At 41.7% G+C, this 23,192-nt stretch overlaps 1 protein-coding gene across 3 annotated transcripts in view; it reads left to right on the forward strand.

Annotated features, from left to right (window-relative positions):
- Window positions 1-23,192, forward strand: part of LOC149208252 (putative protein phosphatase 2C 5) — a 191,942-nt gene that overhangs the window by 69,882 nt on the left and 98,868 nt on the right. For 2 of the 3 annotated variants that reach the window (XM_089395971.1, XM_089395968.1), the window contains exons 2-4: window positions 1,516-1,644; window positions 1,791-1,896; window positions 2,665-2,775. In XM_089395971.1, coding sequence (XP_089252097.1) covers window positions 1,516-1,644; window positions 1,791-1,896; window positions 2,665-2,775 — 346 coding nt within the window. The remainder of the gene's footprint in view (window positions 1-1,515; window positions 1,645-1,790; window positions 1,897-2,664; window positions 2,776-23,192) is intronic. The other variant, XM_089395969.1, reaches the window with a different exon arrangement.

The following is a 23,192-nucleotide window of genomic DNA, read 5'->3' on the forward strand; positions in this document are numbered from 1 at the left end:
ATCAAGTTAAGAGGAATCAAACCTTATCTACCCTATTCTTGGTTTCTCAATAGGAAGCCTCCCTTGTGGTTGAATCCTGAAACCCCACTAAAGAGCAGGAGGAAGTTTGTTGAGATGATAGTGGCAACCTTTTCTCATTGTTGCCATAAGGTCTGGTTCCTTTAACCGGTGAGGCCTTGCATTGGTTTTGCTAGATTTTGCATCATAGGACCTACTAATAGAGGGAAACATTTGGGTGCGTGTTCAGTGGTGGTTGTCTAGGTGAGTTCATATCCCTGTACAGGTAGCAAATTCTACATTCAATATGAGAGTGATGGCAAGCAAGTTGAGAGAGAACCATGGAAGAGTCGAAGTGGATGCATGACGAGAAAAGATATAGTTGGTTCCACAATTTCTTCATCAAAATGTTAGGCAAAAGGTTGGGGGATTTTGTGCTAGTGGTTTTATGTTAGTCGGTCTGTGTTAGATGTTAAATGATTTTGTGTATTATAGGAAGGTGTTGGAGTATAAACTCAAAATACAAGTGTGATTCGAGAGTGTGTATTGTTAGGTGCCATCATGAGTGCATGCATGATTCATAAGAGGTTGAATATGGTGTTTGTTCATTTACAGTCATTTTATCTTCAAAATTTTACTTGAATAAGTATGTTTGAAGCCCCTTGTAAATAAACTTAGTGACTATGTTTCGAATAACCTATTTCTTTATTTATTTTTTCTGCTTCGTTGCCTTACTTCCTTATATCCTGTTTGCTCTTTCCTTCTGGTTGGTTGATCTATCTGATTGTTGGTCTGTGCATTGAATTGGTATTTTGATGGTCAATTAGCATGCTAGATTTTCATCTATAAGTTTTTAGACCATCTATTTTGCAAATATTTAAAAGGTTTTTAAACATGTTGTGAACTGTTGGACATATTGTGTTGAAAATACTTTTAACATATGTATATTAATAAAAAATAACTATTGAATTAAATATTACATGCATACATTAAATATTGAGTTTGTACTGATTCAGGACCAACTCACAACCCTGAATGTAACTTTGTTTACATGTTAGTATAAAAGTAAATAATGTCATTGTGTGCCTTTATCATCTATATTTCATTGGATATGTTATATGTGATCATAATTGCAATAATAGATCTGGAAAATAATAATTCTCTGTTCTAACTTGGGTGTAATTATCTGATCCATGCATATGCAAGATTACCATTGGTCATTCATGGGCTTGCTTAGAGCTCATAGCAGTTTGTCCTTAAATGTATACTGTGAAGTCAGACTCTTGGAGTCTTTTCTTTCTTTCAGTCATAATGTCTTATTTTCCTTTCTTCCTTCCTAAAACTGTCTGACTGTTACTGGTGGCCTTTTTTGCTATATAGTTCTAATTTTGATCCATTTCTTGGGCTTTTGTTTAAGCTTTAAACTTTTGGATCTCAAAAATATGATCAACTTCTGGGCCAGATCAGCTTGGATCTTATATTTGTATTCCTAATGGTTTACTTGACATTAATGGTCAGGGATGAATTGTACAAAGAATGTGCAATAGCTTTACAAGATGGCTTACTGTTGGAGTCCAACGACTTAGATGCTACAAGGGAGGCATTAAGGAAAGCTTTTTTAGAAGCTGATAGGAAGCTGATATCCTGGTTTGTATGTACTTATTTTTTGAAGAGATAAGATTACTGGAAATTGTGATTGTTGTTTGAGAAAAATTCCTTTGTAACGCTTAAATATATAAAACCATTGATATTTATCTTTTATGTTTCTGAGTGTCAGAACCCACTCTGTGTAGCAGGCTTGAAGAAGTAAATGATGAGGTTGACTCAGGCTCAACAGCAACTGTTATGTTTGTAGGAGGTGGCAGATTGATAGTTTCGCATATTGGCGATTCTTCTGTGGTATGTTCTGGACCAATCTGAGATCAACTTGTCTGATTCATTATCTGGATAATCTTGTACCAAATTTACTTGTGGTTTTTAATTTTTGTTTTAAGAATAGCTTTGGAGAAGAAATACTTTAATGACTCCAATTTGAATGTCATATTATTTTCTTGACATTATCATGCATCTGTATAAACTTTAGGGCAATGTTACAAGGGCACATACTACCTTGGCTGGGATGTTTCCCTTGTCCCCTTTCTGGGAAGCTTAGGGAGGCATAGGGGTGTCATTCCCCAAGAAATGGGGGTTGTTTCCCTTTTGTGGGGATACCTAGGTGCCCCCCCTGAAACAAGGGACGCGGACGACCCCCATGATTTTTTCCCAATGGCATTAGAAAAAGTAAAATAAAATTTTAAAAAATACACAAAAGTTAACAGTAAAGCGAATGTTAATATTTATTTCACATTTTCATTGTTCATGTTTTTAACTTATCATTGCTTTTCATTTGTTTAAATTTTATTTTTTAAGGACATTGGATGGTGTCCTATATGTCAAAGACCCTGATGTTTATGAAGATATGGGGGGTGTTTCCACACTTTCCTTAGATATGTTTCCTTGTGTCCATTCCCCCCTGTCCCAAACGGTTGGTGGAACGTTGGTATAAAGTTGTTAGGGTAAAAAATGCTTTTTGGGTGAATTTGTTTTAAGCAATTGTTTGATTTATTGGAATTCAAAGTGTTTAGAACAATCAATTCAATTCTTATTGATTGGATGGCATGTTTGTAGGTACTTTCTCGTTCAGGGAAGCCAATGGAGATTACAAGTCCTCATCGCCCATATGGAAATAGCAAAGTTTCTCTTGATGAAATACGACGTATAAAAGCAGCAGGCGGTTGGGTAAGTGTTTGATAGTCCATATAATTTATTCACTTGCGCTTTAAATTTGAAGGATTTTAAGAGTAGCATTATGGAAACAATACATATATTGCACAAACAATTTAGTACATGAGTATGTTTGAAAAGTCATACTATCTTCCATAAATAATAAATGGAGGCATGGAAAATGGCTTGATTCATAAGGGAGTGCACTATTGGAATTAGTGTCATGACAACACAAATTGTGATGAATTCAACTTGACATGCACAATCTTAGCTATCTTAGAAAAATAATTTCATGTCTAAGAAATTGGTGTGGTGATATATCAATTCTGAATTCTCATTAATTGAATAAACTTGTACAACAAGAACATAAATTGCAAGAAGCCTATTACCTCTCAAACCTTCACTTTTGAGAGAAATTCCAAAGGCTCAAGTGAAACCTTGGAGGAACTATGAGGGATGCCAATGTTACCTCACAAACCCTCTTCATACTTTAGGTCGGATCTCCTTTGGCTTTGTTACCCACCAAAAGTGGGTGAGCCTATAGGAGAAATTTTTCTTCCATCATCTCTTCTATCCAGCCAACCAGTGGCCCCTTAGAACCACTAGTAGCTGATGATGATGTGCCATTCACATCTTCGCCTCCTACATCAATCATATGTTTCCTCGCCCATTTTGTAAGAGAACATGTTGGAAGGTGGGCTTCTGATCGAAAGGTACTTTATTCATTTTGCAATCTAGTGCTTATTTTTGTTTGTATTTTGGGCATTTGACATGGATTTTCAAATTTTGGGGTAACTTGGAAGGAAAGGGGTTTTGACCATGATCTTGTTCCCTCACGTTAAATGGGGGGTTAATCTTTCGTCCTAGTCTAGTGGGACCTCCCCTAATGGCCTAGTTGGTATAGGAGGGGCACTACTTGGGAAACCCCAATTGAGATAACGTAGTCCCATCTCTACCCATTACTTAATTACCACTTTCCATCTTGCATTACAAGCATTATATTCCACCTCCATTCTTTTGGTTCAATGAACCATTGGTTCTCTAGGATTTGGCACCATACATTCTCATACTTGGGTAGGGCCCATAATTTGGCCCTGGGAGGTTGATGTAGCTAAAAGAACAAGAAAAAACATATGATGCCCATAAGAAAAAACAAAAGAAGATCAAAATGCAAAAGATGGTTGGGACATATACATTAGCACATGGGAAAAACTATAATGTTCCCATTTTTATTTTTCTCCATAGTACAACCAGAGTGGATTTCCAGGGCAGGGGATGGTGAGGTCATTGGAGCAGGTTTATGTTATCAGGGGTCCCGATGGAGTTTTGAGGAGTTTTTAAGTGGTTTGATGGCATTCACTTGGCATATTCATCATCATGAGTAGTTCTGCACATCTTGTTTTTGGTTCTGTGACTTTTTGATAATTCCCATAAAACGGGGTTATTATTGGGCATAACTTAATTAATTATGCTCAAGGTGGCATTCCAGAGGAATATTTGACAAAACACCTTAGTGTAATACCCCGTTGGAACCAGAATGAGAAGATATACAGGATGGGATGTCGAGAAGTGATTTTTGGTGGCCAGAGAGAGTATGGTGGGCGATTTACCATTTTCCTTGATTAAAAATGATTTTAATTAGTCATTTAATTAAAGAAAAATAATTAATTGGAGGAAATGGGCCAATAGTGACTTAAGTGAAATAAAATAAAGTTAAAAGGTCACTTAAGATAAAGTCAATGGAGGAGCTTCTAGAATAATAATAAAATAATAAAATAAGATGCTTCTAGAGGCTTGGAGATCTATCCATCAGATCTATAAAAGAGGAGGAGGTCATTTGGAGACATCTTGGATTTGATGTTGTTTCTTGTATGAGAGGTTGAGAACCCGGTTCTCTACTCCATTGGTAGTTACGCCCTCAGGTGATTCAGTGAGATTGGGCGAGTAGCCATCTCCCCTTGGTGAATTCATCCAGAATTCACAGGAGAGCTCAACAATACAGTTTAGTTCAGTTTGGAGGGCCAGCATAGCGGTGTAGCAGATTATCTTGGAGGCCAACTTTTCATCTCAACTCTTTTGGTTGTATGTGCATGTAACCCCAATTTATATATTATGAATAAAGCTGAGATTATTTCTGCTCATTATTGTTATTTACAGTTCTATCATGTTGAATTTTACATGTCAATCTTCTGTTTATGAATGAAAGTTCTGTCTGAAGAATTTTAGAGTTAGAATTTCAAGAAACCCCCAAATTGTTCCATTTGGGACATTACAGTGGTATCAGAGCTTCGATCTTGGCTCAGCTTGCAGGTTTTCAGTTTCTAGTTGCAACGATTATTGTCAGTGGGTTTTGCGAGAGAAGTCGAAGACTTATTTTTTGTAGCAGAATAAGATCTTATTCAAAGGGCTGGGCAAATTTTCTCAATAAATAAGTGACAAAATTTCTGAGAAATTGTTGGATGTATACAAAATCGCCCCATGTTACAAGTGAGATGAACATGTGATTTTTTGTGTTATTGTATGTAAAGGCTGAAATTTTATTGTTGAGACATAAGATGAATTATTTGGTCAAATTTTAAAGGGAGCCGATTTTTGTTTTTGTTTTTTTTTGCAATGAACAACTTATAAGAAGGGGCCGATTTTAATTTTTATGCCCTACAGAATTTTATTGAGGGCCGAATGTTCTCCATATAAGCAACAAGCTGCAAATTACTTGAAGAATTTGTGACGGCAAGGCCACGAGTCTGTCGAATCCCTCATTCCCACAACTGGGCAAATTTGATCATTAGAAAATCAAACTGTTGAATGTTTGAAGGGGGGTGTTTCTCATTCTTATGAACCAAGTTCATTATGGTTGAAAGGTCGAGTTCCATTGAAAATAGAGGAACCAAGTTTCTGTTGAATGAAGAAGACTGAGACCGTGGATATAATTGAAGAGGTTAATTATTGGAGTGGCCATGTCAAATAAAATTAAGACTGCCATTCGAAATCTACTGTTCTGTAGGTGCTGGAAATTGAAATTTCTCTGAGGGTGTCGAATGACTGGGTTGATGAAGCTTATATCCATCATGGAGTGCGGCCACAATTCTTCACTGGAGTTTGAACCGAATACGTTGAGCCTGTGGACTATTATAGAAGGTCATTTATCCATCTGAACGTATTCTCGGCACAATGGTGGCGTTCCCTCTCTGAAATCGAGCTCCTGGGCATATAAAGAGGCGACGGGTTATCATTCATCAGCGCAGGGACTAAGGGAATGAGGCCACTAAAAGGATTGAGTCCCTATTGCAAAGAGGTTACATTCCTTTTTCAAAGGAAATAAGGATTTCACGCAACAATTTATTCTGGTGACATAACGGTTCGGACATCTTCATCATTTTAAGCATGGTGCCAAATTAGCATTTTACTAAATTCATTATCAACGAGTCGATCGATTTGCTGTCAATTGGAAATTTGTTGTCGATAGACAATCAAAAGCCAAGTTTCGGGGATGTCATAGCAGTGGTGGATGGTTTAAGTATTGCTTGGAGACTGCAGAATAAAGTAAACCTACAAGCACGTGAAAATTGGCACGAGGTAGTCCCATCAGTCTGAGTTAATTTTATGTGAGCAGAGTTAAATCACAAGCTCAGATCGTGAGCTATTAATCCTCTCGGAGCATAAAGAATCGAACTGTTCAGTAGGGGCAAAATCCAAAACGACTGTACACAATTTGTAGGGGTCGTCGATTCGAACGCTGGGGGACTTGCGCTGACAATGGAGATTGTATGGGGCTAGGGCTAAACGATTGGCTTGAGGCATATAAAGCGACTGTGCATGCGGACAGGGGAAGCACTGGGCATACATTTTGTTTAGAGGCCCATTTGGGATGTGTTGAATTATACACAATGGCAGCGTTGCAGGTGTTTATGCATCCAGGAGGAAAGAAACAAATTGTTTGTCGTAACCAGGTTCCTCTATTAAATCTTGTGCTTATATTTATGCTTTAAATGACTGTGGGACTGCATATATTTCTGGCTTCGTTTATCAAAGATGTAATAGGTTTGATGGCTGTAGCATCCAAATTACAATATTAAATGTTATATGGTCCTCATCCATAAACTTTTCTAGCTATATACATCTACATTTGGGCATTGATCTTCATCACACACCTATAGCAACGCATTCATAACCATTTGACGAGACATAACCCACACAGGAAATTCCAATAATGCAGAAAACAATGAAATTTTATGGATTGCTAGAGAATTTTGTTGCGCAGTGCTATTTGTTGCCTTAGTGCATTGAAGAACCATCCTAAATGTAAATTATTGTTGTGACAATATATGTTGCTAGTCAGTGAGGTTTAAAGCACACTATTGAGACTTGCGTCATGTATAGGAGATGCAGTCATAAAGGTTAAATGTATTAAGTCAGCTGGTCATGTACTCTCTGAATGCTCCAAGCCACCTCCTTCCCAATCAGCAAGAGCTGAATAAAATCATTAAGGAAGATATTTACAGATGATACATTCAGACTACATGGACCAATCCTCCCAATGGGTTGCGCCCTAAAATGGCCTTCTACGTGGAGCATTGCTTGGAGATTAGGGATGGGCTCATCATCAGACCCCAGCACACATTCCAGCATTGGATGCATGCCCTTAGAATCCCCCTCGGGCAGCTCAGAGTTGGGTCTCACAGACTCCGGGTGGAGATAGATCACCACATCGATAGGGCAGATAGGATTTGCCAGCTCTGTCACTTGCAGGAGATAGAGACAGAGACACATTTCATCTTCGGATGCCCTATGTACTATGAGATCCGAGGCTGTTTCCATTCTCTCTTCAGGTCCTCTCAGACCCTATCCAGCTTCCTCAGATATGTTGACCAGAGATGCCTAACACTTTATCTCCAGGAGGCCTTCAGACTTTGGGCCTGTTATCTTCAGCCCCCCGCCAGATCGGATACCACGTAGATCACAGACTTCTTTAGAGCGCTACCCTCAGCGCGGGGCACCAAAAGAACCATAGACTGACCCACAGACACTGAGACCAGATCAGTGCGGTCCCGGGGGCTGATCCACCAGATTGCACCAGTGCTTTAGGATTGGTTCCATCCCTGGGAGGCGCCATAGAACTTCCAGGCGACATCAATGACAGCCCAGTATGCCCACAAGACAACAGACTTTGACGAGCTTCCCTCAGTTTTCTTCTCTCGACCTCGGATGTTAGGAGTAGGGGCTGGACAAGAGATCCTTCCCCCCTTCTTCTTCTTCTTCTCCTCCTTTGCTTCATTGCAGCGCTTTGTTCCGAAGCCGCGAGCTTCTTGCTTCTTCATTTACATTTTAGATGTATTTCCTGCTTTTTAAAAGAAATGTTAAAGGGGACCGTTTGGTCCACCGACTTGTATGATGTAATCATTGTAACTGACAATCCTGTTGACCTACTATGGTCATTTGTTGGACATTAATAAAATTATCTTATCTTATCTTATACTTGTGTTGTCAAGTCTTGTAGGAGTCAGCATGGACCAAACCTTTATAAACTCCCTTAATAAACCAATAGCAACAAACAACAGACCCTTCTCAAAAGGGTTCTATGCCATTCTTCAGAGAGAGCAACCAAAAGATGTGCAGAAGGGGCAGGAAATAGGACACAAAATCTTTGGACTTGGGACAGAGTCGAAACACATGAGGGTCACAATGAAAGCTCTTTTCAAACTAGATGAATTAGATGCACTTCTTTCTGAAGTAAACCAATTAGAAGGGAAGAAGTTGTGGGCTTTGAAACTTGCCATGCTAGCTTTAATACAACCCAAATTTTTGGAGTACCCTTGTGAAGGGGTCACACTTCTAGTTGCCTTTTGTCTTAGTAGCATCATGATGTTGATCGCCACTATAGCTCCTTACAATGATGATGTTAAAAGGAGAGTCTTCGAGCTGATGGTAGAAACTTTGTGAGACTTGGATGGCAGTGAGGGTCCTACATTAGGGAAGAAGCTTCAGGTTCTGAAAATTATGGCCATAACTAGGATATATGAAATCATGTTTGATCTAGAGTGTGATGGTTTGATCCTGTAGATGTTCCAATTCTTCTTCAGCATTAGGAAACATCATCTTGACATAGTCATAGCACACATGCAGTCCATCTTATCATCATGTATGAGAGGTCGTGATGCCATTTGCTGGGAGTTGCAGTCCCAATTGCTGTCCGTTTGGAGGAGAGAACATTTGGTCTCACCTACTGCTTATGAACTAGCCGAGAGGTTGGTTGAGCAGAACAGTGGGCTGTTAAGGAGACAGTTGACTAGGCAGGAGCTACTCAGGTTTGGGGGATCATGCAACAAGAATGAGCTAAGGAGGAAGGGACTTTGCTTCTTGTGCAGTGGACCTTGGGGACCTGACCACTCATGCTTGAGTGACACTGAGGAGATGACAGAGATAGAGTAGGAGGAGATTCCTTCTGACCTTCAGGGCATGGATACTTCTTTGGGCAATTCCATGGGTTCATATGAGGATGCCTCCGAGGAGCATGAGTCATGTAGAGTCGTTGACAACAGGACAAATTCATATGATGAGCAGTTAGTGGACCCTATGGGAGGATGATGAGTCACCAATGGTGATTCAACATGAGCAACATATGGCAGAGCATGAGTCAGCTGAGGATGATGATGTGCACAACATGCATGATGAGCCTTCTAGGGAGAGCCAGTTGGAGGTTCATATTGAGCCCATGATGGTGGAGGATGAACAAGCACCCTTGGGGTCAGTGATTGATGAGGAGAAGATAGCTGTACAAACATCTTGCAGGGTGGCAATATTTACAGACACTTGTCCTCGGGAAGTGTTGAAGGCTGACAGGGTAGTTTTGCGAGAGGCTTGTAGACGATAGGAGCGTAGAGTTCCTGATCAAAGGAGGGAGGAGCTATTGGAGATGGTGGTGCATCCATCTTTGTGCCTACCCATTGATGCGGTGCAATGACAACCACTAGAGTTGTAGTATTTCCAGGATGCAACCCTCTCCAGAAGTACATAGACAGAGCTTGTAGCACATCTTTCCTGCTTTTGCCTATTATAGTGAGAGGGTCAATTTTCCTTAGACAAATCTGGTTGATTGACCAGATAGAGCATCATTAGTTGAGCAGGGACCCATATCAGCCTAGTAGACTTGTTCCTTACACAGGTGTCCATGCATTGGATTGACGAGATATCATGAGTTGGTACCCTATTGATGGAGCATCATTTTTAGTCAGAAGCATTGTACTGCAGGAGCCCTTATATGTGAGGGATATTACTTGCTTCGGTTGGTAGCAGTATGTGGGTTGGCCACTCATCAGTGTTTCAGCACAACGTCAACGTGATGAGATTGACCTTGGTCTATGCCAAGGGTTGGATTGGAGAGAGGTGATGAGTTGGTATTCGCTTGATGGAGCAACAACTATAGCCAGAGACAGAGCACAGTCTGAGCCAAGCGACTTGGGCGATGATTGGCCATGGTGGCATTGGGTTCCAGGCACATCTACTAGTAGCAAGTTAAGTCAGAGATGGGCATGGGATCCAGGTATTGGGGGATCTAGTCATGTTTGGATTGCTTGGAGGCATGATGTGGATCAGTGGTTCATATGGGATCTTAGTATCAGTTTGTAGATGCCTCTACAGTGCACAAGTGTGGATTGCTTGAGGGCAAACAATCTTGGGGCTAGAGGATTTTGAATGTCCCCATTTTTGTTTTTATGCATAATACAACTAGGGTGGATTTCCAGGGCAGGGGAGGGCCATGTCAGTGGAGCAGGTTTATGTCATCAGGGGTCCCGATGGAGTTTTGAGAAGTTTTTATGGGGTCCGATGACATTCGCTTGGCATATTCATCATCATGAGCAGTTCCGCACATCTCGTTTTTGGTTTTGTGACTTTCGGATAATTCTCGTAAAACGAGGTTATTATTGGGCATAAATTAATTAATTACGCTCAAGGTGATATTCCAAGAGGAATATTTGACAGAACACCTTAGTGTAATAGCTCGTTGGAACCAGAATGAGAAGATCTACAAGATAGTTAGTTTTTGGTAGCATCGAAAGTGCTCTAGCCTTGAAAATTGGTGGAGAGGCTAAGGCACATGCGTTCTAAAGAACCCAAAAATCGTTTGGTGAAATTCCACCCAGGTTGTATTTTATTAAAATAGTTAATATTTCGAATGGAGTTCTTAAGTCTAAACTTATGGAAATTAAACTATTAATGGGTATTAATCAAAATATGGGTGAGAATGATCTAGAAGGCGGATCAAGTCATGTTTTAATCTTAGCCATTGATTAGAGACTTAATCTCGATCATTGAAGACTCAATAGAAAAAGTATAAAATGGAGGTTTGGGGTTCATTTGGAAGCACACAGAGAGAGATTGAGGAAATCGATTTTCTAAGGTGAGAAGTTCTTAGGAGGAAAATCGATTGGGGAGATCTTGTAGCTGAGGGGCAGAGAGAATCCGGGAGGACTTTCTGGAAAATACAGAATAGAGAGGCAGAGAGAGCTTGCAGAGAGACAGCAATAGCTGGGAGAGATGACACAGGAAAACTGTATGTCACGTAGAATCCATAACTATCGGGCCGCCGAATTACCGGGAACTGTCGGAACAGCTGGGAGAGCTGACGCAGAGGCAACGCAGTAGCCAAGAGCGCTGATGCAAAGGTAATGCAGTAGCCGGGAGGGCTGACGCAGAAAAGCGCCTGTCACGCAGAAGCCAGAACTGCCGGGAACTTTCAGAACAACCTAGAGAGATGACGCAGAGGGTAGAGAAGGTGACACAGGGATGACGTAGAGCTAGCGCAGAAATAGCTGGGGTTAGCCAGTCTTGTGCCAGATCAGCCAAAGTTTTGTTGGGTGAAGTGAGGTAAAACTCACTCAAATTTTCTGCCAATATTTTCTCTATAAAAGATTGCTAGATGAACATCCTAGATTTGTATTAAGATATTTCTCTTGCATAATAATAAAACCTCAGAGCTGCTGCACCAGTTTTCCCGCATTGGGTTTCTCTGGGGACTATTGTGTCCAAAAATAATTGTGTCCTATGTATCTTGTTCTTTGCTCTGTTTTCTGTTTCATAAGATCAAACATTTAATTAGTGTAGGCTGTAGAAGTAATTTGCTTCAGTATTCAGAAGAATAACTTGGTTAATGTATATTAAAAATCAAGTAGGTGAAGTAGATTTAGATTTGTTGCAGTAGGGGTTCCTTTGAGTCTAGGAATTTTCACATAGGTGCAGGTTGCTGAGGGCAAGCAATCTTGGGGCGGGAGGATTTTTAATTCCCCATTTTTATTTTTCTGCATAGTACAACCAGGGTGGATTTCCAGGGCAGGGGATGGCCAGGTCAGTGGAGCAGGTTTATGTCATTAGGGGTCCTGATGGAGTTTTGAGAAGTTTTTATGGGGTTCGATGGCATTCGCTTGGCATATTCACATTATGAGAAGTTCCGCACATATTGTTTTTGGTTCCATGACTTTCTGACAATTCTCATAAAACGAGGTTATTATTGGGCATAACTTAATTAATTACGCTCAAGGTGGCATTCCGAGAGGAATATTTGACAAAACACCTTAGTGTAATAGCTCGTTGGAACTTGAATGAGAAGATCTACAAGATGGGATGCTGAGAAGTGATTTTTGGTGGCCGGAGAGAGTATGGTGGGCGATTTACCATTTTCCTTGATTAAAAATGACTTAGTCATTTAATTAAAGAAAAATAATTAATTGGAGGAAATGGGCAAAAAGTGAAATAAAATAAAATTAAAAGGTCACTTGAGACAGTCAATGGAGGAGCTTCTAGAATAATAATAAAATAATAAAATAAGATGCTTCTAGAGGCTTGGAGATCTATCCATCAGATCTATAAAAGAGGAGGAGGAGGTCATTTGGAGACATCTTGGATTAGACATTGTTTCTTGTATGAGAGGTTGAGAACTCGGTTCCCTACTCCATTGGTAACCTAGGACGGAAACCCTCAGGTGATTCAGTGACATTGGGCGAGTACCCATCTCCCCTTGGTGAATTCATCCAAAATTCACAGGAGAGCTCAACAGTACAGTTCAGTTAAGTTTGGAGGGCCAACATAATAGTGTAGCAGATTATCTTGGAGGCCAGCTTTTCATCTCAACTCTTTTGGTTGTATGTGCACGTAACCCCAGTTTATATATTATGAATAAAGCTGAGATTATTTCTGCTCATTATTGTTATTTACAGTTCTATGGTGTTAAATTTTACATCACAATCTTCTGTTTATGAATGAAAGTTCTGTCTAAAGAATTTTTGAGTTAGAATTTCAAGAAAACCCAAATTGTTCCATTTGGGACATTACAAAAAGCCTAGCATGAGCTCTACCTCATTCATTATGGCCGTCACTCGGTTCCCAAGCACTTGTTGCTCTTCATATTATGAGAAGGAGCCTTTCCGTGTCCAACCCCTGGTGGGCAATGAGATGTCTCACCATTAAAGGGGTAAAAACTGTTATTAATCATACAAAGCAAGCTCTAACCCTTTGAGCTATGAGTAGAAATACAAAGAAAGATTAAGAAAAAGTAAAAGGCACACAAGAGGGGTGGAAAATCAAAGGCTGAGTTGGTATCTCATGCATCCATGATTGCTCCCTCCCCACATCTATACACTCAGGATTAGGAGCTCATCATAGTTGGTCCCTTGACCATGGCACTTGGCCATAAAGTCTTCTCCCCTTTGTTCCATCACTATTGATGTGTAGTGTTCCTAACAGGAAATTAACAACGAATAACAGAAAAACATGCTCACGAACAACACCAAAAAATGGAAAACATACATAAATAGAAGATACACATATATTGACACCAAAATTGGGTCTTTATAATAAATCTTGAGCTAAATAAGTACAATATAGTGATGGAAAGAAGAACCTGGGCTTGCTACAACAGGCAAGCAAAGCCCCAGGTTGAGAAACCACTGCCCAAGTGCTTAAATATTAGCCCAACTAAGCTTTGCGCAGACCTAGTAAATTCCCGCTCCTGATGCTAGAAGAAAATGGTGATAACTTCCAGTCTTGCGCTCAAAACCTCCTAAAATTGCAGCTGGTGCCTCTCCACAATGTGCTCAACAAAACTCAGAAAGGAATATGCCTCAGACCAACCACTCGGAAAACCCACAAAATGGTGCAAATTACCAAGTAATAAAACGCACTATTGAACAAAAAAAGGTTTTCTATCCTGAATACTACCCAAAAAATTCTGCAAATTTAACGAGGACCTCTCCTCCAAATACCCATAAAAACTCAGAAAGCTTTGGGCCTCGTTCCAACCTTCCGTAATTACCCCCAATTTATGTGCGCCCCCTCTTTAGTTGGGTAATTTGTACTGCTTGAGAAACAACTGCCAAAGCCCTCCAAAATTAGCTGAGAATTTCTCCAAGAATTCTCCTTATGACCCCGTTGTAAATCCTCAACCCCAACTCAGGTTCAAGTCCCCACAAGCTAGGTCCTCCTCTAATGGCTTCATAGGCCTAGCCGAACCACTTCTACACTGGCCTAGGAAGAAGAAATTCGGCTTGTATCTAATCCACTCAGCCTGCCCCTCAAACCACTGCAAAAACGCTGTAGGTGCCAAGAGAATGTGCCTCTAAGCCCTCGAAATCATCGCTGTCGTGAAGCTCACTCCCCACAAGGCTGCGTTGTCCCTTACTACACCCAACGTGATTCTCAACAACTTGAATCTCCCTGTGAAATTCCTCCGGAACAACTCCAAGAATGTAGCAAAGCTCCCCTAGGGTGGTACTCGAAGTCCATCGAAGTAGGAGTTGATATCTCCCCTTGGAAATCTCGTGTGCTGAACAACACTCTGTTGACCCAGTTAAACAACTTGAGCAAACAATAGTTTAGATATCAAATGAGAAGAAGTCCCCAAAATGAAGCCCTCCACCTCTATTTATCTTGTTGCCCCTTCATCCTCCATGTGGGTCCCACAAGTCGAGTTCCCTCCTCTCTCTCTTCCCACAAATTAAAACTCTCCTAAGGGGTACGAATTCTCTTTAGATTGACCCTCACATTCCACTTGCACTTTGATTTATTTCCTTTTCTAATGTTTGGGAGCCTTCTTTCCTCAAAAAGTCAAGTGGGTTTCTCCTAAGCCATATTTCCTAAGTTTTAATGCTAAAATATCTCCCAATTGCCAAAATTGCAAAATGGAAATTCTTCTTAACAAAATTAATTAATTGGGGATATTACAGTCCTCCCCACCGAAAATTGCTTGCCTTGAAGCGATGCCTGAACAAGCACCCTCTCGATCAACTGACCTGAACTGTCAATGCAAAAATTACCAGGGTCCCAAATGTGCCATCGAGTAATCTTTGATCTTTGCACTGTCCCGCCTTGGGGGAATCTCTGGGTACCAGGATCCCAAGCCATTCTGATCAGCATGAGGCATCCTTTTCTCCATTCACTGTCCAGCCCAACATGGGCACTAGATGCCCTTTGCATACCAACCACTAATTAGAGCATCGTGGTAGTATAAAACACTGATCATCTCCTTGTGAAACTGCTCTACTGAATAGTCCCTCTCGTGCACTTCAGGAGTAGACTCCTGAAGATGCAATCCAATCCTTGTGGGATTGAACCCTCGTCTGCCTGAACTTCCCCTGATCTCCTCTTGCTAATCACCCTGCGACATTGGTGAAGTCCTCCACACCATCAATGAATCACTAAAACCCAATGGAAGATCTGGATGACCTTCCCTTGTAGAAACCAACTCACCTCTACGGGTAGTTGAATTGCTAAGCCCTGCTATGCCAAAATCCCTTGCCCGTCGTAGAATGAACCTATCCTGCTGACATCGTGACACCTCGGTCATGCCCGACTGCTCAACATGCTCGTACCGGATCCTCCTCTTCGGTAATGCTCGACCACTATATCTATCACGATCAACGTTATGCCCAACCTGCAAGGGCAACTCAACAATGCTCGAGTCCACCACTCCACGACTAGCCTTGATCCTGAGTAGCAACCTGCCTCGCCATATGATGAAGGTCTCAGCGACTCCCCATGTGTCAGCCTGGGAAAGAATTGGATCACCCTCCATCATAACCCTGCCCATTGAGAAGTGGAGTGATCCACTCGCTAACTAGATCCTTATATCCCCCAACCATATTGGGAGCTCACAAATCCCACTCCTTACGGTCTATCATTGCCTAGCACTGCTACCTACTAGAACCCATCTGACCGTCATCTCTGACCCCTGTATGTATCCCATAAGTGGACCCCAAGTATCAAGAATCTGTCCCACGCATGCCAATCTGCCCTGCTCCTGCTAGACCACACAGTGAAATCTGCTATCCCAACTCCTGATGATACACCCGGACACTGCTTGGAGTCTGGACACCCTCCTGTAGATGAAGTCTACCATCCACTGTCCCTCATGCATATGTAGCGCCTCAGACAACCTCGCCGAAAGTGTATCATGCAGCTCCCTAGTGATCACCTCCCCAAGTGTGAGCCCAGGGGTGGAGCATATGCTCCCTCGACAATAGACCGCGTCATCCCTAAGCTTGTATTTGTTAGCTTGTGCATCCACCAAATGCCTCAACTGGAGAGTCTCCCTCCTGCCCATGACACACTATGTCTCATCCAACTGTCTAGGGTGAGCCTCCCATGTCCTGCTGCTTGTACTAAGGGCATCATGGGGCAGCAACCCAACCCTTAGCAACTGTAAGCCATGCTGGAGAGCGATAGGTATGTAAGTCCCCACGGGTATGACCAAGAGTTTGCATGGACACCAAAAGGTAATCCCATGGATGCCCCTCTCTGTCCTCGTTCTGTTGATAACTCTATTGAAGACTTGACTCTGCTGAACAGGATGTCCCCAGATGCTCACCAACACTCCCATCCATACAGAGTGAGCTGCATCCAATGCTATGCCTCCTCCCACTCCATTGTTGTAAAACCGCACACCACAACACACCGCCATTCATATACGTGCTCACTTGTAAATGACTGCTCCATGCTACATGCTCCTACACGCCATTGGATGCCAGGATCTAAAACTGAGATAGTACGCATCAACCCACATCCTACTTGTATCGCCACCTCCACTTTCATATCACCGTACCCTCTGATGCATGGGCCTCGCCTCCAAATCCTCCCTGAGAGACACAAGAGGTGAATCCCCTTATGTACCAGTGGCGATGCCACCACTTTGTTGCTCCTCGGTGACCACTGAGTCCCAACTAACTGCAGAGAGTCCCTGGCCCCAAACAAGGCACTATCTGGTGCCTTGCCAATGCCACCTCCTCCAACAAACTCTTGCCAAAGTATGTCGACCATCCTGTGATCCCATGTACAACCATCATACTAAAATGACCCAGGGAGTCCCCTCACAAACTGATTGGCCACTGTCATTGACTGGGACTCTCCTAATAAATGTGTGCATTCGATTGCTGGGTCAAATATACCACCAATGTTGTAGTTAATCCGCATATCTGGTAAATGGTAGGTGTGAAAATTTCTAACAAGAAATTCTACTGCAGTAACTGATTTATTTCTCCTAGTAAAATAAGTTATTTACAAAACCTTCAGTAAACATCAAAATAAGTTCTACTGTAGTTATCACATAATAGCGTAGAGAAAATAACAGTGATATACAAGCATAAGAATCAATCACATCAACATAGTTATTTTTGGACAATTGTCCCCATAAAAACCCAATGCGGTAAAACCGGTGCAACATATGAGGGTTTATTTATTATTCTTCAACAACAATCTCTTTACAAAGAACGAATTTACAGAATATAGAGACACCTATGAGAGAAACACCTGAGACAATTTTTCCCCTTGCTTTGGAGAAATTCTGACCCTTTAGCCTTCATTGCATCAACTCTGCGTCACTTCTATGTGAGGCCTACCACCTCTGCATCACTTTTGCGTGAGGCCTGCATGAGGACTGCATCTCTTGCTGCGCTGTCTCTCTGATCTTCCCTCAACGTTGTTCCTCTGATGCTCTGCGTCGCCTCCTCCTCAGTCTCTGACTGATGCTGATGCCCTTCTCTTCCTTCACCCTGCAACTCTCCCTCTAAAATTGAACTCCTCTTTGAGAATTGATTTCCCTCGAGTTACTGATTATTTGCCCAGTGTCTCTCCAAATGACTCTCAAGTCTTCTCTTATACTTTTCCTGTTGATGAATCAACGGTCGAGATTAAGTCCCTAATCAACGACTAAGATTAAATTAGACTTGATCCTAGTCTCTTAGAAGCTTCTCACCCATATTTTTATTAATACCCATTAATATTTTTATTTTCCTAAGTTTAGACTTCGGAACCCCATTAAAAATATTAATTATTTTAATAACTCACAATCCGGGTGGAATTTCTCCAAACAATTTCTGGGTCTTGGAGATCTCATGTGTTCTAGCTCTTCCACAACATTTCGGAGCTAGAGCACATCCAATACTACCCAAAATCAACACTCCCTCTTAGCGAGGTATGTGCTCTAGCAATACTTCCCAACAGAAGTATCACACTGATCCACGACATCGGTCCTTTGCGCTGTTGATGCTCGGCCTGCTGCCCCTCATCTACTGCGCTGCTGCAACTTGTACTGTTGCCCTTGACACTGCCACTGTCACTGCTACATCTGTATTGCAGCTCCCTCTAAATATGCTGCATCATGCTGCCCATAGTATTGCTATTGCTAACTGCTGCACTGCAACTCTTGTACTATCCGCTTCTGCTACTAAAACGGATTCTCAATCATCCCCATCTTCTCCCTGAAATAAACAAACTTTGTTCTTCCTAGAGATTTGGTGAGAATGTGTGCCACATGTTCTCCTGTCGGGGTGTACCGTAACTGTACTGCCCCTTGTTGGACACAGTCTCTGATAAAGTAACACCTGATGTCAATGTGCTTCGACCGATCATGAAACACTGGATTCTCAGAGAGCTTGATGCAACTCTGATTTTCACACAAAATATTGGTCACTTCCATCCTTCTCCTGAATAGATTCACAAGCAGCTTCCTAAGCCATATGGCTTCACACGATGTTGTGCTAGCTGCCATTTATTTAGCTTTAGCGGAGCTCATTGTTGTGGATTTCTGTTTCCTACTACACCAGGAGGTCGTTCTTGATCCAATGTTGAAACAGTACCCAGTGGTACTTTTACGATCTACTGAACTTGTAGCCCAATCTGCGTCAGTGAACCTGCTCACCCTAATGTCATTGCCTCGAGTTACATTAGTCCATGCTCCAATGTTCCTGGTATATATCTGAGAACATGCTTGGTTGCCGCCCAGTGCGCCCTCTTTGGTTACACCATGAATTCACTGAGGGTGTTGACAACGTAACAAATGTCTAGCCTGGTATTGAACAAATACATCAGGGATCCTACGAGTTGCCTATACAAGGTGGGATCGACTTCTTTATCTTCAGATGCATCAATCTTCTTCCAGTTGGTAATCGTTGGAGTAGCCATAGGTCTACAGTCCTGCATTCTGAATCTTTTCAGAATTTCTGTAGTGTATAAATTCTCACTGTAGATTAAACTGATTATGCAGTGTTCTAAAGCAAAATACTTAATCTATTTCTACAACCAAACTTGCGGAAGCTTAATCGATTTTGAGCAAGATCAACTAGAACACATATAACAGAGAAGAAGAATCAATCACACATGAAGCACAAAAGAATACTCTGGGGAAATCCTCAGCTAAAATACAAGTGGAAATATCTCAGGATTACACAAAGCTTTAGCTCTCACACAGCTATCCAGCTCTCAGTACAATCGCTTGCTGCTGCTCATAGACAAAATAGACAACACTTATGCCTTCCTTCAGTCCTCCAAGCCTCCTATTTCCTTGCGCAGTTTCTCCTGGGTCCTCTAGCTGCCACCTGTGTGATTCTCACCTCACACACTGCTCTAACCTCTGTAGTAACTGTGCAATCCTGAAGGAATGAATTCCTTCTAAATGGATGAGTTTCCTTTATAGGAAAATTCCTCCAACTAATAGTACAATGTCCCTGTCTTTAATCTCAATTGGGTCTTTGTTTGAACTGACATGCATGAGTTATTTATGAAAAATATTCAGTTATCTAGAGATCACTAGTTGCATGCATGCATGCATTAACTGACTGAACTCACAATTAGTTCCTCAAACTGTTTGGAACTAATTTAATTGGACTTAACTCAGTTAACTAAGCTAGCTAATTACAACTCAAATACAACTCATCTTTATCTCCTTAATTAAGGGATAACTTCCTCAATCAAAGGGAAAATTGTCGCATGTCTTCACATTGACTTCATGTTTGATTTTCTCCAACTAATTAACTCAAGATGAATTAATTAATTATTTTTCAAATATCTAGTGAGACTAAATTTGAATTTGAATTCTCAATTTTAATTAAAGGACAAATTAAAATTGGAATATATCATGAAATGCTATTTATAGCAATGTTATTTTTAGCATTTCTATTTTTTGCTATTTTCAACAGAGTTGGAGTATATCCTGAAATGCTATTTATAGCAATGCTATTTTTAGCATTTCTATTTTTATCATTTCTTGTTGCTATTTTCAACACTCCCTTTCAACAAGAAAGGAATTCAACTTGATCCCGATCCTGAACCTTTTGAATGTCCTGCATGAAACACTTCTCTCAAGTGTTGTTGCTCCAGCAACTCTAGAAACAAAAAAATATCCAACCTGAATCAGAATGATGCCTCTGTCATCAAAGTCTCTGACTGCTATTGCCTCTGTCGACTGAAAAACTCTGCACCTTTGTGCTCTTTAGTATCTGACTGCTCTAGCCTCTATCACTTTGATCTCCGACTGCATCAATCACACTGATTCCTCCTGCTGCATCCGTGCTGCCGCTGGTCCTTTCACCCAGCACTGCATCCGCACTGCACCTCCTCTCATCATGTTGCATCGCGCTGCCCACTGCTGCACTGCAACTCAGTTACTGAGAAGTAAGTAACTGATCTCCCAACTGATCTCCTTGTTGGGCTAGAATCATCCTCTGATGCTGAAGCTCCCTCTGTCGCTGACAAGTGCTCCCTCTCTGACCTCTTCGCTGCTGCAACAACTCCCTGCATTTCACATCGTTGCACACCTCTCTATTCCATCATGCACTAGTGCAACACTCTTGTTCCTCTTGCATTGTTGTAGCTTGCTAGCTCTGCGCTGTCTTGGGACTCTTGCACTGTAGCTCTCTCTGCTGCTCCATTCGCATCTGTCACTACCCACTCAGCCAGTCTTGCTACTCGTTGGGGTTCCTGTAGCAAGGTCTAATACAAGAGGTTGGGTACCTCAAGGATCCTACCCCTATGTCAGCCTTCTTGGGACTATCACTCCACATCGTCCCACCTCTTACCTGGAGGTATGGATGCATGTGATCCCTCTGCCCACCTAGCTCGAATTTTCCCCCTACTGGAGGTCTCTGCATGAGTAGATGCCTCCACTCGGTCTCCTCTCGGCTTCTCTAGTTGTGGCTGCTCCACAACTTCCTGACGCTGCTTCACCAATTGTGGTTCCTCCACAATTGTCTGAGACTTTTTCTGTGGTTGCATGTTGAGAGGTAATTTACTCTCCCTCTCAACCACCAAGTATCTAACCGTTGCCTTGCTCAAGGCTTTGCATGCATCTTGTATATCAAGAGCATACAGGTTCTTGACTCGTGAACCGATTTGCTTCACTTGTCTAGTGCTGATGTGTCCAAGGAAAACCTTTCCCTTACTGAAGACTACATCATAGCCTTTGTCTTCCATCATCGGGATCGATACCAAGTTTTTCTTTAGTCCTGGTATATACTTCACATCTGTCAAGGTAATGCGAGCTCCATGCTCCCTTTGAAAAACAACCGTGCCTACTCCTGAGACACTATACTTTTCATCATTACCCATCTCTATGAGTATATGGAGATCTTTCTCCTCCAAGATACTGAAAATACTCTTATCACCGGTCATGTGGAATGAAGCTCCATTGTCAAGAAACCAACCACAAACCATCATCGATGAAACCATGCATATGATGAGGGTGAAATCCAATTCGAACTGTGAAGCCAGTGCCTCACCTTCGATCCTTCCAAGGATCCCTTATTGGATTTCTTTTGTGGACAATTTGTTGCATAATGGCCCACCTCATGACAATGAAAGCATCGCACTTTAGATTTGTCAATCTTCTTCCCACCATGGGAAGAACTCGATTTGGGATGAGAATCCTTCTCCTTCCCTTTCTTTGCTTTACTTGCTAAGGCGCAATTTTCTTCATCATCTTGATTTGATGAAGATCCATCTCTGGTGCTTCTCTTTATCTCCTCTTGCATCAGATCCGACCAAAGTCGTTCCCAATCTGGCAGTTTCTCTCTTCCATTTATCGAGTCTTGGTAGCTATGCAAGCTCTTAGGAAGACCAAGGAGAAGAAGACTCACCATGTCATCATCAGTTGTCGTGATCCCTACACTTCCAAGCTCATCCCTGCAAATGGTGTGCTTGTTCAGATATGCAGAGATCGTGTCACCCTTTTCACACTTGATTTTCCGAAGCTTGTCTTTCAGTGCCAACTTCCTTTGATCGATGTTGTTCTGATATAGATCCTTCAATGTTTTCCACATTGAAAATGGTGTCTCCTTCCCATGGAGGCTCGAGACAATGTGGTCTCGAACTCCCTCCAGGAGGATTCTCCTCGCTCTAGCCACACATTTCTTCCATTCCGCCAATTCTTGGGCATCAACAGCTATTGGCTTGGGGACTTCTTGATCAATGAAGTCCTTCAAACCGTTGTCCTCTAATATCGCTTCCATGCGATCTTTCCAGGCTATATAATTCGAGTTGCCATCAAGGGCATACTCGAGTCTCAAATCGTTGAACGCCATTGGTGAAATTTGAGATGTGATAAGAATTCGAATTCTATAATCAGGAACTTCAAACTTCGAACTTCTCCCTTCTTTGTATACTGTTCTTCGCTTTGATCACCTATGCTCCAATACCATGTAGAAATTCTCACTGTAGATTAAACTGATTATGCAATGTTCTAAAGCAAAATACTTAATCTACTTCTACAACCAAACTTGCGGAAGCTTAATCGATTTTGAGCAAGATCAACCAGAACACATATAACAGAGAAGAAGAATCAATCACACATGAAACACAGAAGAATACTCTGGGGAAAGCCTCAGCTAAAAACCTCGCTATCTATATTATCATACAAGTGGAAATATCTCAGGATTACACAAAGCTTTAGCTCTCACACAACTATCCAGCTCTCAGTACAATCACTTACTGCTGCTCATAGACACAATAGACAACACATATGCCTTCTTTCAATCCTCCAAGCCTCCTATTTCCTTGCGCAGTTTCTCCTGGGTCCTCCAGCTGCCACCTGTGTGATTCTCACCTCACACATTGCTCTAACCTCTGTAGTAACTGCGCAATCCTGAAGGAATGAATTCCTTCTGCATGGATGAGTT

This window comes from Pinus tabuliformis, chromosome 1_2 (genome assembly GCF_031772625.1).
Source record: "Pinus tabuliformis cultivar Carrire ecotype Pingquan chromosome 1_2, CPIR1, whole genome shotgun sequence".
NCBI classification, from domain to species: domain Eukaryota; kingdom Viridiplantae; phylum Streptophyta; class Pinopsida; order Pinales; family Pinaceae; genus Pinus; species Pinus tabuliformis.